General features: G+C 43.9%; 1 protein-coding gene across 7 annotated transcripts in view; it reads right to left on the bottom strand.

The window, feature by feature from the left end:
- Positions 1 to 20,588, bottom strand: part of SOX6 (SRY-box transcription factor 6) — a 461,372-nt gene that overhangs the window by 167,845 nt on the left and 272,939 nt on the right. For all 7 annotated transcript variants that reach the window (XM_066583692.1, XM_066583696.1, XM_066583695.1 and 4 more), the window contains exon 7: positions 13,216 to 13,388. In XM_066583692.1, coding sequence (XP_066439789.1) covers positions 13,216 to 13,388 — 173 coding nt within the window. The remainder of the gene's footprint in view (positions 1 to 13,215; positions 13,389 to 20,588) is intronic.

The following is a 20,588-nucleotide window of genomic DNA, read 5'->3' as shown; positions in this document are numbered from 1 at the left end:
GCCTCCTGATCACCATTTATTTCAGCTTCATTTCCAGTTGTTGGTTAGTTACTGGAGATACAAATGTGACCCGCCACCCCGCCAGTGAATGAGATGGACCGTCCGGGTAGATGCAGTCACTGGCGAGCGCCCAGCGCCGGCTGAAAGGGCCGTGTCAGCCGTTTACAGCCAGATGCAAAGAGAAAGATGTACATGGATTAACGCCGCTACACAACTGCCCTCATATAACACCTTTAAAGGGCCACAGTCCATGAAATATAACAATGCAGGACCATTATAACTAAAGTGACTCACATGATGTCGCTGGAGGTTATATCACTTCCGAAGCATTTTAACAGCCGTTTTACATGTACCAACAGTCTTATAATGCTCCAGTACTGATATAACCTCTAAAGACATCATATATGTGATATCAGCCGCTCCTCTTATAACGCCCCAGTACTGATATAATCCCCAGAGACATCATATATGTGATATCAGCCGCTCCTCTTATAACGCTCCAGTACTGATATAACCTTCAGAGATATCATATATGTGATATCAGCCCCTCCTCTTATAACACTCCAGTACTGATATAACCTCCAGAGACATCATATATGTGATATCAGCTACTCCTCTTATAACGCTCCAGTACTGGTATAACCTCCAGAGACATCATATATGTGATATCAGCCACTCCTCCTATAACGCTCCAGTACTGATATAACCTCTAGAGACATCATATATGTGATATCAGTCGCTCCTCTTATAACGCCCCAGTACTGATATAATCCCCAGAGACATCATTTATGTGATATCAGCCGCTCCTCTTATAACGCTCCAGTACTGATATAACCTTCAGAGATATCATATATGTGATATCAGCCCCTCCTCTTATAACACTCCAGTACTGATATAACCTCTAGACACATCATATATGTGATATCAGCCCCTATTGTTATAATGCTCGAGCAGTGATATAACCTCCAGAGACATCATATATGCAATATCAGTTACTCATCTTATAACGCTCCAGCAGTGATATAACCTCCAGACATCATATATGTGATATCAGCAGCTCCTCTTATAACGCTCCTGTACTGATATAACCTCCAAAGACATCATATATGTGATATCAGCAGCTCCTCTTGTAACACTCCAGTACTGATATAACCCCCACACATCATATATGTAATATCAGCCACTCCTCTTATAATGTTCCAGTATTGATATAACCTCCAGAGACATCATATATGTGATATCAGCACCTTCTCTTATAACGCTCCAGCAGTGATATAACCTCCAGAGACATCATATATGTGACATCAGCCCCTGCTCTTATAACTCTCCAGTACAGATATAACCTCCAGAAACTACATACATGTGATATCAGCCCCTTCTCTTATAACGCTCCAGCAGTGATATAACCTCCAGAGACATCATATATGTGATATTAGCCGCTACTCTTACAACGCTCCAGAACTGATAGAATGTCCAGAAACATCACATATGTGATATCAGCGGCTCCTCTTATAACGCTTCAGTAGTGATATAACCCACAGAGATATCATATATGTGACATCAGCCCCTCCTCTTATAATGCTCCAATACTGATATAATCTCCAGATACATCATATATGTGATATCAGCCGCTACTCTTACAACGCTCCAGAACTGATAGAATGTCCAGAAACATCACATATGTGATATCAGCCGCTCCTCTTTTAACGCTCCAGTACTAATATAACTTCTTGACATCATATATGTAATATCAGCCCCTTCTCTTATAACGCTCCAGCAGGTATATAACCTCCAGAGACATCATATATGTGATATCAGGCCCTTCTCTTATAACGCTCCAATACTGATATAACCACCAGAGACATGATATATGTGATATCAGCTGCTCCTCTTATAATGTTCCAGTACTGATATAACCTCCAGAGACATTATATATGTGATATCAGCCGCTGCTCTTATAACGCTCCAGTACTGATATAACCTCCAGAGACATTATATATGTGATATCAGCCGCTGCTCTTACTACGCTCTAGCAGTGATATAACCTTCAGAGAAATCATATATGTGATATCAGGCCCTCCTCTTATGACACTCCAGTACTGATATAACCTCCAGATACATCATATATGTGATATCAGGCCCTCCTCTTATAACGCTCCAGTACTGATATAACCCCTAGACATCATATATGTGATATCAGCAGCTCCTCTTATAACGCTCCAGTACTAATATAACCTCCAGAGACACCATATGTGTGATATCAGCTGCTCCTCTTATAACGCTCCAGTACTGATATAACCTCATGTATGTGATATCAGCCGCTCCTATAATTAGCGCTCCAATGAAGCAAAATTATCAGTTTTTAAGGAATATTTGTTTGTGCCAAAAAATGTGGGCAGGGTCTGAGTACTAGTGTATTCGCCATATTTATCAAGTAGCGCTACTGTGAGCTGGTGTCAGAGACGCAAGAAGCATTTGATGGAGCGGCGCAGCACTCGGATTGGGCACTAGTACTAGTAAATCTCATCTTATTGATCCCATTAAAGGCGCTGACCGCTGACCCCCGCCCCGTGGTACTGGAGTGGCGGCTGCCGCCTCCTCGCCATCATGTGCTTCATCTCCTGCTCATTATTTGCCTGTGGGATGGGCTGCATGCGCGCTTCATTGAGCATAACAACCGCGCTTTAAGTGTCATTTAATTTTCATTTTGAGATATAATTACGAAGCGTTCGCGGTGAGATATCGCTCGTCTGCAAATGTGTCAGGATTAATTTGTGCTGGCTTATTCACAAGTGTCAATAGTTAATTACTGGATCCTCTCTGGATGCCGGGACGACATCCTGGCTCCTCCACTCCCTCATTGGGGGATCAGCCGCCGACTTGCCGCACGTGGACACATCCTGTCGCCCGGTTACGTGGGATCTCATTAGAGGCAGCGGAGCGCGCCCAACGCTAAAATACTTTTTAAATTAAAAGATAATTCTGGTAATAATGTCAGATTCTTAAAAAATGCACATTAATTTGAGGTCTGTGTGATGTAATGCTCAGGGGTCCGCTGTTTGCAGGCATTGTTGTTGGCGGGACACGCGGTGCACGAATTAAATATCAGCCCTATAGATTTGGTTTCCCATAAGAGATCGGGGAACGCTCCTCGTCTTCTGCTCTTGGAGGTTTGCAGAGATGAAAAGGAAGCGAAAAGACAAAAAGGGAAAGATTGACGGGAGGGGATGGTGGCGGAGCGGCGCCCTCATTTATGAGTTAACCCTTTTTCCAGCAATTGGAGAGGAATTCGTACACAAGGTCCATTCAGTCCCAGTTCACACATAATCACAGGACCCCCTCGGTACACGGCATATAAGGCGTTACAGGAAGGTCATGTGACTCCTGAGGTACACTACATATAAGGGGTTACAGGAAGGTCATGTGACTCCTACTGTACAATACATACAATGGGTTACAGGAAGGTCATGTGACCCCAGAGGTGCACGGCATATAATGGGTTTTATGAAGCTCATGTGACTCCTGCGGTACACTACATATAAGGTGTTACAGGAAGGTCATGTGACTCCTGCAGTACACTACATATAAGGGGTTACAGGAAGGTCATGTGACTCCTGAGGTACAAAACATACAATAAGTTACTGGTAGGTCATGTGACTCCTGCGGTACACTACATATAATAGGTTACAGGAAGGTCATGTGACTCCTGCGGTACACTACATATAAGGGGTTACAGGAAGGTCATGTGCCTCCTGAGGTACACTACATATAATAGGTTACAGGAAGGTCATGTGACTCCTGCGGTACACTACATATAAGGGGTTACAGGAAGGTCATGTGACTCCTGAGGTTCACTATATATAACGGGTTACAAGAAGGTCATGTGACTCCTGCGGTACACTACACACAAGGTGTTACAGGAAGGTCAGGTGACTGCTGTGGTACACTACATAGAAGGGTTTACAGGAAGGTCATGTGACTCCTGCGGTACACTACATATAAGGGTTAACAGGAAGGTCATGTGACTCCTGCGGTACACTACATATAAAGGGTTACAGGAAGGTTATGTGACTCCTGCGGTACACTACATATAATGGGTTACAGGAAGGTCATGGGTCTCCTGAGGTACACTACATATAAGGGTTACAGGAAGGTCATGTGACTCCTGCGGTACACTACATATAAGGGTTACAGGAAGGTCATGTGACTCCTGTGGTGCACTACATATAAGGGTTACAGGATGGTCATGTGACTCCTGAGGTACACTACATATAAGGTGTTACAGGAAGGTCATGTGACTCCTGAGGTACACTACATATAAGGGGTTACAGGAAGGTCATGTGACTACTGAGGTACACTACATATAAGGGTTACAGGAAGGTCATGTGGCCCCTGAGGTACACTACATATAAGGGTTTACAGGAAGGTCATGTGACTCCTGCGGAACACTACATATAATGGGTTACAGGAAGGTCAGGTGACTCCTGTGGTACACTACATATAAGGTGTTACAGGATGGTCATGTGACTCCTGAGGTACACTACATATAAGGTGTTACAGGATGGTCATGTGACTCCTGAGGTACACTACATATAAGGTGTTACAGGAAGGTCATGTGACTCCTGCGGTACACTACATATAAGGGTTACAGGAAGGTCATGTGACTCCTGCGGTACACTACATATAAGGGTTACAGGAAGGTCATGTGACTCCTGCGGTACACTACATATAAGGGTTACAGGAAGGTCATGTGACTCCTGTGGTACACTACATATAAGGTGTTACAGGAAGGTCATGTGACTCCTGCGGTACACTACATATAAGGGTTACAGGAAGGTCATGTGACTCCTGAGGTACACTACATATAAGGTGTTACAGGATGGTCATGTGACTCGTGGTACACTACATATAAGGGTTACAGGAAGGTCATGTGACTCCTGTGGTACACTACATATAAGGTGTTACAGGAAGGTCATGTGACTCCTGAGGTACACTACATATACGGGTTTACAGGAAGGTCATGTGACTCCTGCGGTGCACTACATATAATGGTTTACAGGAAGGTCATGTGACTCCTGCTGTACACTACATACAATAGGTTACAGGAAGGTCATGTGACTCCTGAGGCACACTACATATATGGGTTTACAGGAAGGTCATGTGACTACTGAGGTACACTACATATAAGGGTTTACAGGAAGGTCATGTGACTCCTGAGGTACACTACATATAAGTCTTTACGGGAGGGTCATGTGACTCCTGAGGTACACTACATAAAAGGGTTTACAGGAAGGTCATGTGACTCCTGAGGTGCACTACATATAAGGGTTACAGGAAGGTCATGTGACTCCTGCGGTACACTACATATAAGGGTTTACAGGAAGGTCATGTGACTCCTGCGGTACACTACATATAAGGGGTTACAGGAAGGTCATGTGACTCCTGCGGTACACTACATATAAGGTGTTACAGGAAGGTCATGTGACTCCTGCGGTTCACTACATATAAGGGGTTACAAGAAGGTCATGTGACTCCAGCGGTACACTACACACAAGGTGTTACAGGAAGGTCATGTGACTTCAGCGGTACACTACACACAAGGTGTTACAGGAAGGTCATGTGACTCCTGAGGTACACTACATAGAAGGGTTTACAGGAAGGTCAGGTGACTCCTGTGGTACACTACATATAAGGGTTTACAGGAAGGTCATGTGACTCCTGAGGTGCACTACATATAAGGGTTACAGGAAGGTCATGTGACTCCTGCGGTACACTACATATAAGGGTTTACAGGAAGGTCATGTGACTCCTGCGGTACACTACATATAAGGGGTTACAGGAAGGTCATGTGACTCCTGCGGTACACTACATATAAGGTGTTACAGGAAGGTCATGTGACTCCTGCGGTTCACTACATATAAGGGGTTACAAGAAGGTCATATGACTCCAGCGGTACACTACACACAAGGTGTTACAGGAAGGTCATGTGACTTCAGCGGTACACTACACACAAGGTGTTACAGGAAGGTCATGTGACTCCTGAGGTACACTACATAGAAGGGTTTACAGGAAGGTCAGGTGACTCCTGTGGTACACTACATATAAGGGTTTACAGGAAGGTCATGTGACTCCTGCGGAACACTACATATAAAGGTTTACAGGAAGGTCATGTGACTCCTGAGGTGCACTACATATAAGGGTTTACAGGAAGGTCATGTGACTCCTGAGGTACACTACATATAAGGGTTTACAGGAAGGTCATGCGACTCCTGAGGTACACTACATATAAAGGGTTACAGGAAGGTCATGTGACTCCTGTGGTACACTACATATAATGGGTTACAGGAAGGTCATGTGACTTCTGAGGTACACTACATATAATGGGTTACAGGAAGGTCATGTGACTCCTGAGGTACACTACATATAAGGGTTTACAGGAAGGTCATGGGACTCTTGCGGTACACTACATATAAGGGTTACAGGAAGGTCATGTGACTTCTGAGGTACACTACATATAATGGGTTACAGGAAGGTCATGTGACTCCTGAGGTACACTACACACAAGGTGTTACAGGAAGGTCATGTGACTCCTGCGGTACACTACATATAAGGGTTACAGGAAGGTCATGTGACTCCTGCGGTACACTACATAGAAGGGTTTACAGGAAGGTCATGTGACTCCTGAGGTACACTACATATAAGGGGTTACAGGAAAGTCATGTGACTCCTGCGGTACACTACGTATAAGGGTTACAGGAAGGTCATGTGACTCCTGTGGTACACTACATATAATGGGTTACAGGAAGGTCATGTGACTCTTGTGGTACACTACATATATGGGTTTACAGGAAGGTCATGTGACTCCTGAGGTGCACTACATATAAGAGTTTACAGGAAGGTCCTGTGACTCCTGCGGGTAACTACATATAAGGTGTTACAGGAAGGTCATGTGACTCCTGCGGTACACTACATATAAGGGTTACAGGAAGGTCATGTGACTCCTGAGGTGCACTACATATAAGGGTTTACAGGAAGGTCATGTGACTCCTGAGGTACACTACATATAAGGGTTTACAGGAAGGTCTTGCGACTCCTGAGGTACACTACATATAAAGGGTTACAGGAAGGTCATGTGACTCCTGTGGTACACTACATATAATGGGTTACAGGAAGGTCATGTGACTTCTGAGGTACACTACATATAATGGGTTACAGGAAGGTCATGTGACTCCTGAGGTACACTACATATAAGGGTCTACAGGAAGGTCATGTGACTCCTGAGGTACACTACATATAAGGGGTTACAGGAAAGTCATGTGACTCCTGCGGTATACTACATATAAGGGTTACTGGAAGGTCATGTGACTCCTGCGGTACACTACATATAAGGGTTACAGGAAGGTCATGTGACTCCTGTGGTACACTACATATAATGGGTTACAGGAAGGTCATGTGACTCCTGAGGTACACTACGTATAAGGGTTACAGGAAGGTCATGTGACTCCTGTGGTACACTACATATAATGGGTTACAGGAAGGTCATGTGACTCTTGTGGTACACTACATATATGGGTTTACAGGAAGGTCATGTGACTCCTGAGGTGCACTACATATAAGAGTTTACAGGAAGGTCCTGTGACTCCTGCGGGTAACTACATATAAGGTGTTACAGGAAGGTCATGTGACTCCTGCGGTACACTACACACAATGGGTTTCAGGAAGGTCATGTGACTCCTGAGGTACACTACATATAAGGGTTACAGGAAGGTCATGTGACTCCTAAGGTACACTACATATAAGGGTTTACAGGAAGGTCATGTGACTCTTGTGGTGCACTACATATATGGGTTTACAGGACGGTCATGTGACTCCTGCGGTACACTACACACAATGTGTTACAGGAAGGTTATGTGACTCCTGCGGTACACTACATATAAGGGTTTACAGGAAGGTCATGTGACTCCTGTGGTACACTACATATAATGGGCTACAGGAAGGTCATGTGACTCCTGAGGTACACTACATATAACGGGTTACAGGAAGGTCATGTGACTCCTGCAGTACACTACATATAAGGGGTTACAGGAAGGTCATGTGACTCCTGCAGTACACTACATATAAGGGGTTACAGAAGGTCATGTGACTCCTGAGGTACAAAACATACAATAAGTTACTGGTAGGTCATGTGACTCCTGCGGTTCACTACATATAACGGGTTACAAGAAGGTCATGTGACTCCTGCGGTACACTACATATAAGGTGTTACAGGAAGGTCATGCGACTCCTGAGGTACACTACATATAAGTCTTTACGGGAGGGTCATGTGACTCCTGAGGTACACTACATAGAAGGGTTTCCAGAAAGGTCATGTGACTCCTGAGGTACACTACATAGAAGGGTTTACAGGAAGGTCATGTGACTCCTACGGTACACTACATAAAAGGGTTTACAGGAAGGTCATGTGACTCCTGAGGTGCACTACATATAAGGGTTACAGGAAGGTCATGTGACTCCTGCGATACACTACATATAAGGGGTTACAGGAAGGTCATGTGACTCCTGCAGTACACTACATATAAGGGGTTACAGAAGGTCATGTGACTCCTGAGGTACAAAACATACAATAAGTTACTGGTAGGTCATGTGACTCCTGCGGTTCACTACATATAACGGGTTACAAGAAGGTCATGTGACTCCTGCGGTACACTACATTTAAGGTGTTACAGGAAGGTCATGCGACTCCTGAGGTACACTACATAGAAGGGTTTCCAGAAAGGTCATGTGACTCCTGAGGTACACTACATAGAAGGGTTTACAGGAAGGTCATGTGACTCCTACGGTACACTACATAAAAGGGTTTACAGGAAGGTCATGTGACTCCTGAGGTGCACTACATATAAGGGTTACAGGAAGGTCATGTGACTCCTGCGATACACTACATATAAGGGGTTACAGGAAGGTCATGTGACTCCTGCAGTACACTACATATAAGGGGTTACAGAAGGTCATGTGACTCCTGAGGTACAAAACATACAATAAGTTACTGGTAGGTCATGTGACTCCTGCGGTTCACTACATATAACGGGTTACAAGAAGGTCATGTGACTCCTGCGGTACACTACATTTAAGGTGTTACAGGAAGGTCATGCGACTCCTGAGGTACACTACATATAAGTCTTTACGGGAGGGTCATGTGACTCCTGAGGTACACTACATAGAAGGGTTTCCAGAAAGGTCATGTGACTCCTGAGGTACACTACATAGAAGGGTTTACAGGAAGGTCATGTGACTCCTACGGTACACTACATAAAAGGGTTTACAGGAAGGTCATGTGACTCCTGAGGTGCACTACATATAAGGGTTACAGGAAGGTCATGTGACTCCTGCGATACACTACATATAAGGGTTTACAGGAAGGTCATGTGACCCCTGCGGTACACTACATATAAGGGGTTACAGGAAGGTCATGTGACTCCTGCGGTACACTACATATAAGGTGTTACAGGAAGGTCATGTGACTCCTGCGGTTCACTACATATAAGGGGTTACAAGAAGGTCATGTGACTCCAGCGGTACACTACACACAAGGTGTTACAGGAAGGTCATGTGACTTCAGCGGTACACTACACACAAGGTGTTACAGGAAGGTCATGTGACTCCTGAGGTATACTACATAGAAGGGTTTACAGGAAGGTCATGTGACTCCTGAGGTGCACTACATATAAGGGTTACAGGAAGGTCATGTGACTCCTGCGGTACACTACATATAAGGGTTTACAGGAAGGTCATGTGACTCCTGCGGTACAATACATATAAGGGGTTACAGGAAGGTCATGTGACTCCTGCGGTACACTACATATAAGGTGTTACAGGAAGGTCATGTGACTCCTGCGGTTCACTACATATAAGGGGTTACAAGAAGGTCATGTGACTCCAGCGGTACACTACACACAAGGTGTTACAGGAAGGTCATGTGACTTCAGCGGTACACTACACACAAGGTGTTACAGGAAGGTCATGTGACTCCTGAGGTACACTACATAGAAGGGTTTACAGGAAGGTCAGGTGACTCCTGTGGTACACTACATATAAGGGTTTACAGGAAGGTCATGCGACTCCTGAGGTACACTACATATAAAGGGTTACAGGAAGGTCATGTGACTCCTGTGGTACACTACATATAATGGGTTACAGGAAGGTCATGTGACTCCTGAGGTACACTACATATAAGGGTTTACAGGAAGGTCATGTGACTCCTGAGGTACACTACATATAAGGGGTTACAGGAAGGTCATGTGACTCCTGAGGTACACTACATATAATGGGTTACAGGAAGGTCATGTGTCTCCTGAGGTACACTACATATAAGGGTTTACAGGAAGGTCATGTGACTCCTGGAGGACACTACATATAAGGGGGTTACAGGAAGGTCATGTGACTCCTGGAGTACACTACATATAAGGGGTTACAGGAAGGTCATGTGACTCCTGCGGTACACTACATATAAGGGTTTACAGGAAGGTCATGTGACTCCTGAGGTACACTACATATAATGGGTTACAGGAAGGTCATGTGACTCCTGCGGTACACTACATATAATGGGTTACAGGAAGGTCATGTGACTCCTGAGGTACACTACATATAAGGGTTTAAAGGAAGGTCATGTGCCTCCTGAGGTACACTACATATAAGGGGTTACAGGAAGGTCATGTGACTCCTGCGGTACACTACATATAAGGGTTACAGGAAGGTCATGTGACTCCTGCGGTACACTACATATAAGGGTTACAGGAAGGTCATGTGACTCCTGTGGTACACTACATATAATGGGTTACAGGAAGGTCATGTGACTCCTGAGGTACACTACGTATAAGGGTTACAGGAAGGTCATGTGACTCCTGTGGTACACTACATATAATGGGTTACAGGAAGGTCATGTCACTCTTGAGGTACACTACATATATGGGTTTACAGGAAGGTCATGTGACTCCTGAGGTGCACTACATATAAGAGTTTACAGGAAGGTCCAGTGACTCCTGCGGGTAACTACATATAAGGTGTTACAGGAAGGTCATGTGACTCCTGAGGTACACTACATATAATGGGTTACAGGAAGGTCATGTGACTCCTGAGGTACACTACATATAAGGGTTTACAGGAAGGTCATGTGACTCCTGTGGTACACTACATATAATGGGCTACAGGAAGGTCATGTGACTCCTGAGGTACACTACATATAAGGGGTTACAGGAAGGTCATGTGACTCCTGCGCTACACTACATATAAGGGTTACAGGAAGGTCATGTGACTCCTGCGGTACACTACATATAAGGGTTACAGGAAGGTCATGTGACTCCTGCGGTACATTACATATAAAGGGTTACAGGAAGGTTATGTGACTCCTGCGGTACACTACATATAATGGGTTACAGGAAGGTCATGGGTCTCCTGTGGTACACTACATATAAGGGTTACAGGAAGGTCATGTGACTCCTGTGGTACACTACATATAAGGGGTTACAGGAAGGTCATGTGACTCCTGCGGTACACTACACATAAGGGTTACAGGAAGCTCATGCGACTCTTGTGGTACACTACATATAATGGGTTACAGGAAGGTCATGTGACTCCTGAGGTACACTACATATAATGGGTTACAGGAAGGTCATGTGACTCCTGCGGTACACTACACATAAGGGTTACAGGAAGCTCATGCGACTCTTGTGGTACACTACATATAATGGGTTACAGGAAGGTCATGTGACTCCTGAGGTACACTACATATAAGGGGATACAGGAAGGTCATGTGACTCCTGAGGTACACTACATATAAGGGTTTACAGGAAGGTCATGTGACTCCTGCGGTACACTACATATAAGGGTTACAGGAAGGTCATGTGACTCCTGAGGTACACTACATATAAGGGTTTACAGGAAGGTCATGTGACTCCTGCGGTACACTACACACAAGGGGTTACAGGAAGGTCATGTGACTCCTGAGGTACACTACATATAATGGGTTACAGGAAGCTCATGCGACTCTTGTGGTACACTACATATAATGGGTTACAGGAAGGTCATGTGACTCCTGCGGTACACTACATATAAGGGTTACAGGAAGGTCATGTGACTCCTGCGGTACACTACATATAAGGGTTACAGGAAGGTCATGTGACTCCTGCGGTACACTACATATAATGGGTTACAGGAAGGTCATGTGACTCCTGCGGTACACTACATATAAGGGTTACAGGAAGGTCATGGGTCTCCTGAGGTACACTACATATAAGGGTTACAGGAAGGTCATGTGACTCCTGCGGTACACTACACATAAGGGTTACAGGAAGCTCATGGGACTCTTGTGGTACACTACATATAATGGGTTACAGGAAGGTCATGGGACTCTTGTGGTACACTACATATAAGGTGTTACAGGAAGGTCATGTGAGTCCTGAGGTTCACTACATATAAGGGTTTACAGGAAGGTCATGTGACTCCTGAGGTACACTACATATAAGGGTTACAGGAAGGTCATGTGACTCCTGAGGTACACTACATATAAGGGTTACAGGAAGGTCATGTGACTCCTGAGGTACACTACATATAAGGGGATACAGGAAGGTCATGTGACTCCTGAGGTACACTACATATAAGGTGTTACACGTAGGTCATGTGACTCCAGAGGTACACTACATATAAGGTGTTACAGGAAGGTCATGTGACTCATGCGGTACACTACATATAAGGTGTTGCAGGAAGGTCATGTTACTCATGCGGTACACTACATATATGGGTTTACAGGAAGGTCATGTGACTCCTGAGGTACACTACATATATGGGTTTACAGGAAGGTCATGTGACTCCTGAGGTACACTACATATAAGGGGATACAGGTAGGTCATGTAACTTCTGTGGTGCAGTATATATAAGGCGTTACAGGAAGGTCATGTGACTCCTGTGATATACTACATATCATCCGGTTTATTGGTGGACATGTGACTCTGATACTAAAGTCTTCACAGGGTGCTTTGGGGTGGCAAGCTGTTGTAGGGCAGTTGGACTCATCCTCTTCCTCATATTGTGACTGTTCTCAGGGAGAGATACCAAGTCATCTTGTAGACATGAGACCTTCTAATAGCCAACAATATTTAAAAGGACTGATATCTACAAGATAACTTTGCTCCACCTCTGTCACCTCTCCTCAGAGCCCCTCACCTGTTCTTGCTGCTGTCGCGCCAGGTCCATTTGCTGTCGCTGCTTTTCTATCTGGGAAGCGGCCATCTTTTTCTGCTCATCATGTGCGGCCAAGAGCTGCTCTCTGAGGCTTATTAGCTGCGTTATCATGGTGGAGAGTTGTCGCTCTTTTTCTGCAAGGCTTTCTGGGGTTCCTGAACAAAAGACAAAAATCCAGAAAATGTCAAAAAAAATAATTGGTCAAAGATCCCAAGAAGCAGAATGTCATATAATATAACTGATATCTGGAGAGCGGTGATGTCACTGCTGTACAATATAACTGATATCTGGAGAGCGGTGATGTCACTGCTGTAAAATATAACTGATATCTGGAGAGCGGTGATGTCACTGCTGTACAATATAACTGATATCTGGAGAGCGGTGATGTCACTGCTGTATAATATAACTGATATCTGGAGAGCGGTGATGTCACTGCTGTATAATATAACTGATATCTGGAGAGTGGTGATGTCACTGCTGTATAATATAACTGATATCTGGAGAGCGGTGATGTCACTGCTGTATAATATAACTGATATCTGGAGAGCGGTGATGTCACTGCTGTATAATATAACTTATATCTGGAGAGCGGTGATGTCACTGCTGTATAACATAACTGATATCTGGAGAGCGGTGATGTCACTGCTGTATAATATAACTGATATCTGGAGAGCGGTGATGTCAATGCTGTATAATATAACTTATATCTGGAGAGCGGTGATGTCACTGCTGTTTGATATAACTGATATCTGGAGAGCGGTGATGTCACTACTATATAATGTAACAGATACCTGGAGAGCGGTGATGTCACTGCTGTATAATATAACTGATATCTGGATAGCGGTGATGTCACCGCTGTTTGATATAACTGATATCTGGAGAGCGGTGATATCAGTTATATTATACAGCAGTAACATCACCGCTCTCCAGATATCAGTTATATCAAACAGCAGTGACATCACCGCTCTCCAGATATCAGTTATATTATACAGCAGTGACATCACCGTTCCCCAGATATCAGTTATATTATACAGCAGTGACATCACCGCTCTCCAGATATCAGTTATATTTACCAGTAGTGACATCACCGCTCTCCAGATATCAGTTATATTATACAGCAGTGACATCATCGCTCTCCAGATATCAGTTATATTATACAGCAGTGACATCTGGAGAGCGGTGATGTCACTGCTGTATAATATAACTGATATCTGGAGAGCGGTGATGTCACTACTATATAATGTAACAGATACCTGGAGAGCGGTGATGTCACTGCTGCATAATATAACTGATATCTGGAGAGCGTTGATGTCACTGCTGTATAATATAACTGATATCTGGAGAGTGATGATGTCACTGCTGTATAATATAACTGATATCTGGAGAGCGGTGATGTCACTGCTGTATAATATAACTGATATCTGAAGAGCGGTGATGTTACTGCTGTATAATATAACTGATATCTGGAGAGCAGTGATGTCACTGCTGTATAATATACCTGATATCTGGAGAGCGATGATGTCACTGCCGCATGATATAACTGATATCTGGAGGGTAGTGATGTCACTGCTGTATGATATAACCGATATCTGGAGAGCAGTGATGTCACCGCTGTATAATATAACTGACATCTGGAGAGCGGTGATGTCACCGCTGTATAATATAACTGATAGCTTGAGAGCGGTGATGTCACTGCTGTATAATATAACTGATATCTGGAGAGCGGTGATGTTACTGCTGTATAATATAACTGATATCTGGAGAGCGGTGATGTTACTGCTGTATAATATAACTGATATCTGGATAGCGGTGATGTCACTGCTGTATAATATAACTGATATCTGGAGAGCGGTGATGTCACTGCTGTATAATATAACTGATATCTGGAGAGCGGTGATGTCACTGCTGTATAATATAACTGATATCTGGAGAGCGGTGATGTCACTGCTGTATAATATAACTGATAACTGGAGAGCGCTGAGGTCACTGCTGTATAATATAAATGATAGCTGGAGTGCGGTGATGTCACTGCTGTATAATATAACTGATAGCTGGAGAGCGGTGATGTCACTGCTGTATAATATAACTGATATCTGGAGAGCGGTGATGTCACTGCTGTATAATATAACTGATAGCGGGAGAGCGGTGACGTCACTGCTGTATAATATAACTGATATCTGGAGAGCGGTGATGTCACTGCTGTATAATATAACTGATATCTGGAGAGCGGTGATGTCACTGCTGTATAATATAACTGATATCTGGAGAGCGGTGATGTAACCGCTGTATAATATAACTGATAGCTGGATAACGGTGATGTCACTGCTGTATAACATAACTGATATCTGGAGAGCGGTGATGTCACTACTATATAATACAAATGATATCTGGAGAGCAGTTATGTCACTACTACATAATATAACTTATATCTGGAGAGCGGTGATGTCACTGCTATATAATATAACTGATATCTGGAGAGCGGTGATGTCACTGCTCTACAATATAACTGATATCTGGAGAGCGGTGATGTCACTGCTGTATAATATAACTGATATCTGGAGAGCGGTGATGTCACTGCTGTATAATATAACTGATATCTGGAGAGCGGTGATGTCACTGCTGTATAATATAACTGATATCTGGAGGGTAGTGATGTCACTGCTGTATAATATAACTGATATCTGGAGGGTAGTGATGTCACTGCTGTATAATATAACTGATAGCTGGAGGGTAGTGATGTCACTGCTGTATAATATAACTGACATCTGGAGAGCGGTGATGTCACTGCTGTATGACATAACTGATATCTGGAGAGCGGTGATGTCACTACTGTATAATATAACTGATATCTGGAGAACGGTGATGTCACTGCTGTATAATATAACTGATAGCTGGAGAGCGGTGATGTCACTGCTGTATAATATAACTGATATCTGGAGAGCAGTGATGTCAATGCTGTATAATATAACTGATATCTGGAGAGTGGTGATGTCCCTGCTGTATAATATAACTGATATCTGGAGAGCAGTGGTGTCACTGCTGTATAATAGGTATAACTGATATCTGGAGGGTGGTGATGTCACTGCTGTATAGTTTAACTGATATCTGGAGAGCAGTGATGTCACTACTGACTAATATAACTGATATCTGGAAAGCGGTGATGTCGCTGCTGTATGACATAACTGATATTGGAGGGTGGTGATGTTAGTGCTGTATAATATAACTGATATTTGAAGAGCTGTGATGTCACTGCCGTATGACATAACTAATATCTGGAGAGCGATGATGTCACTGTTGTATAATATAATGGATAGCTGGATAGTGATGATGTCACTGCCGTATGACATAACTAATATCTGGAGAGCGATGATGTCACTGCTGTATAATATAATGGATAGCTGGATAGTGATGATGTCACTGCTGTATGATATAACTGATATCTGGAGAACAGTTATGTCACTACTATATAACTGATATCTGGAGAGCAGGTATGTTACTACTAAAGATGAGCGAGCATACTCGCTAAGGGCATTTACTCAATCGAGCATTGCCCTTAGCGAGTACCTGCCCGCTCGGCGGCGGGTGGGGAGCGGCGGGGGAGAGTGGGGAGGAACAGAGGGGAGATCTCTCTCCCTCCCCCCCGTTCCCCCCTGCTCACTGCCGCAACTCACCTCTCACCCGCGCCGGCAGCCGAACCTTTTCTTCCGAGCGGGCAGGTACTCGCTAAGGACAATGCTCGATCGAGTAAATGCCCTTAGCGAGTATGCTCGCTCATCACTAGTCACTACTATATAATATATTGGATAGCTGGAGAGCGGTGATGTCACTGCTGTATGATATAAATGATATCTGGAGAGCGGTGATGTCATTGCTGTATAATATAACTGATATCTAGAGAGCAGTTATGTCACTACTATATAATATAACTGATATCATGAGGGCAGTGATGTAACTGCTGTATGATATAACTGATATCTGGAGAGCAGTGATGTCACTGCTGTATAATGTAACTGATATCTGGAGAGCGGTGATGTCTGCTGTATAATATAACTGATATCTGAAGAGCAGTGATGTCACTACTATATAATGTAACTAATATCTGGAGGGCAGTGATGTCACTGCTGTTTGATATAACTGATATCTGGAGGGTAGTGATGTCACTGCTGTATGATATAACGGATATCTGGAGAGCGGTTATGTCACCACTATATAATATAACTGATATCTGGAGAGCAGTTATGTCACTACTATATAATATAACTGATATCTGGAGGACAGTGATGTCACTGCTGTATGATAAAACTAATATCTGGAGAGCGATGATGTCACTGCTGCATGATATAACTGATATCTGGAGAGCACTGATGTCACTACTATATAATGTAACTGATATCTGGAGAGCGGTGATGTCACTACTATATAATATAACTGATAGCTGGAGAGCGGTGATGTTACTGCTGTATAATATAACTGATATCTGGAGAGCGGTGATGTTACTGCTGTTTGATATAACTGATATCTGGAGAGCGGTGATGTCACTACTATATAATATAACTAATAGCTGGAGAGCGGTGATGTCAATGCTGTATAATATAACTGATAGCTGGAGAGCGGTGATGTCACTGCTGTATAATATAACTGATAGCTGGAGAGCGGTGATGTCACTGCTCTATACTATAACTGATAGCTGGAGAGCGGTGATGTCACTGCTCTATACTATAACTGATATCTGGAGAGCGGTGATGTCACTGCTGTATAATATAACTAATATCTGGAGAGCAGTGATGTCACTACTATATAATGCAACTGATATCTGGAGAGCGGTGATGTCACTACTATATAATGCAACTGATATCTGGAGAGCGGTGATGTTACTGCTGTTTGATATAACTGATATCTGGAGAGCGGTGATGTCACTGCTGTATAATATAACTAATATCTGGAGAGCGGTGATGTCACTACTATATAATGTAACCGATATCTGGAGAGCGGTGATGTCACTACTATATAATGTAACCGATATCTGGAGAGCGGTGATGTCACTACTATATAATGTAACCGATATCTGGAGAGCGGTGATGTCACTGCTGTATAATATAACTGATATCTAGAGAGTGGTGATGTCACTGCTGTATACTATAACTGATAGCTGGAGAGCGGTGATGTTACTGCTGTATAATATAACTGATAGCTGGAGAGCGGTGATGTCACTGCTCTATACTATAACTGATAGCTGGAGAGCGGTGATGTCACTGCTCTATACTATAACTGATATCTGGAGAGCGGTGATGTCACTGCTGTATAACATAACTGAAATCTGGAGAGCGGTGATGTCACTACTATATAATATAACTGATATCTGGAGAGCGGTGAGGTTACTGCTGTTTGATATAACTGATATCTGGAGAGCGGTGATGTCACTACTATATAATGTAACTGATAGCTGGAGAGCGGTGATGTCACTGCTGTATAATATAACTGATAGCTGGAGAGCGGTGATGTCACTACTATATAATATAACTGATAGATGGAGAGCGGTGATGTCACTGCTGTATAATATAACTGATATCTGGAGAGCGGTGATGTTACTGCTGTTTGATATAACTAATAGCTGGAGAGCAGTGATGTCACTGCTGTATAATATAACTGATATCTGGAGAGCGGTGAGGTCACTACTATATAATGTAACTGATATCTGGAGAGCAGTGATGTCACTGCTGTATAATATAACTGATATCTGGAGAGCGGTGATGTTACTGCTGTTTGATATAACTGATAGCTGGAGAGCGGTGATGTCACTGCTGTATAATATAACTGATATCTGGAGAGCGGTGAGGTCACTACTATATAATGTAACTGATATCTGGAGAGCGGTGATGTCACTGCTGTACAATATAACTGATATCTGGAGAGCAGTGATGTCACTGCTGTATAATATAACTGATATCTGGAGAGCAGTGATGTCTGCTGTTTGATATAACTGATATCTGGAGAGCGGTGATGTCACTGCTGTATAATATAACTGTTAGCTGGAGAGCGGTGGTGTCTGCTGTATAATATAACTGATAGCGGGAGAGCGGTGATGTCACTGCTGTATAATATAACTGATAGCGGGAGAGTGGTGATGTCACTGCTGTATAATATAACTGATAGCTGGAGCGCGGTGATGTCACTGCTCTATACTATAACTGATAGCTGGAGAGCGGTGATGTCACTGTTGTATAATATAACTGATATCTGCATAGCGGTGATGTCACTACTGTATAATATAACTGATATCTGCAGAGCGGTGATGTCACTGCTGTATAATATAACTGATATCTGCAGAGCGGTGATGTCACTGCTGTATAATATAACTGATATCTGCAGAGCGGTGATGTCACATGGCCCCCATTACTTGTGTTCCTGGCCATGTGGTGGACCTCTGGATGTGCAGACCCCCCATACACGGCACACAGTGCAGATACATTTCCGGCTTCCTTCCGATCAGTCTGCATGTTACTACTGATGATGCATTGTGGCTGAGCTGGAGGTGAAATCGCGTTGCGGCATCTGTTCTCGGAGGCGCGGGTCACGCTCCTGTCTCAGGCAGCGCGCCCCGCACATCAGATACCCTCAGATGTGGGCACTTCACATGCCCGAATAGTCATTCAGCATTTACTGTTTTTTTTGTTTTTCTCATCTTTCAAATGTCACAAAAAAAAGTCGACAGCAAAGAGAAAAAACCGGAGGAGACAACTGAAGGGATGAGACAATTGTCGGAGGGTCCGGGGAGATGAAAGACCACTTTGTGATGTCCGGAGCTTCAGCGCCGACCTCAAATCCAAATGCAAGTTTCGGCTCTTTCTACTCCAAAGGCCCCAAAAGCATCACAAGATAAAGGCGTCCGTGAAAAACAAAGACAAAGCGGCCATTCTGCGCGGCAGCTGAAGAATACCGTGAAGTTCTCAATGACTTTCCGCTCTTTGTCTGGGCATCAGACAGCGGTTGTGGGGGCCTCCGTGCGCCGATCCCCTCGGCGGACAACTCTATAAATGCTCCTGTTGTGCTCAGCGCTGAGAGCTGCGGGCGACAGCCCAACTATGTACAGGGGCGCCGCGCCGTGTAGCAGAAGCACTATGTCCGCTCCTCCCCATTTTCAAGATCTCTGTTTGCTGTCACTGAATGCAAACATCCTTATTTCCATTCAGAGGCTGAAATCTCATCATCAACTAGTTCTGCTCACAGCTGAGGGTTTGTTACAGCCGTCGCCAGTCTGTGAGGGCTCATTCATAGGGCTCATTCGGAGTGAACAGAAATCATTGCTTTTAATAGGTACTTTTCATGTGATTTTTGGTCGTGTCCAAAAAATGCAC

The sequence above is a fragment of the Eleutherodactylus coqui genome, chromosome 11, assembly GCF_035609145.1.
Source record: "Eleutherodactylus coqui strain aEleCoq1 chromosome 11, aEleCoq1.hap1, whole genome shotgun sequence".
Taxonomy (NCBI): domain Eukaryota; kingdom Metazoa; phylum Chordata; class Amphibia; order Anura; family Eleutherodactylidae; genus Eleutherodactylus; species Eleutherodactylus coqui.
Note: the sequence above shows the minus strand (reverse complement) of the source record. Positions and strands in the feature narration are given on the sequence as shown.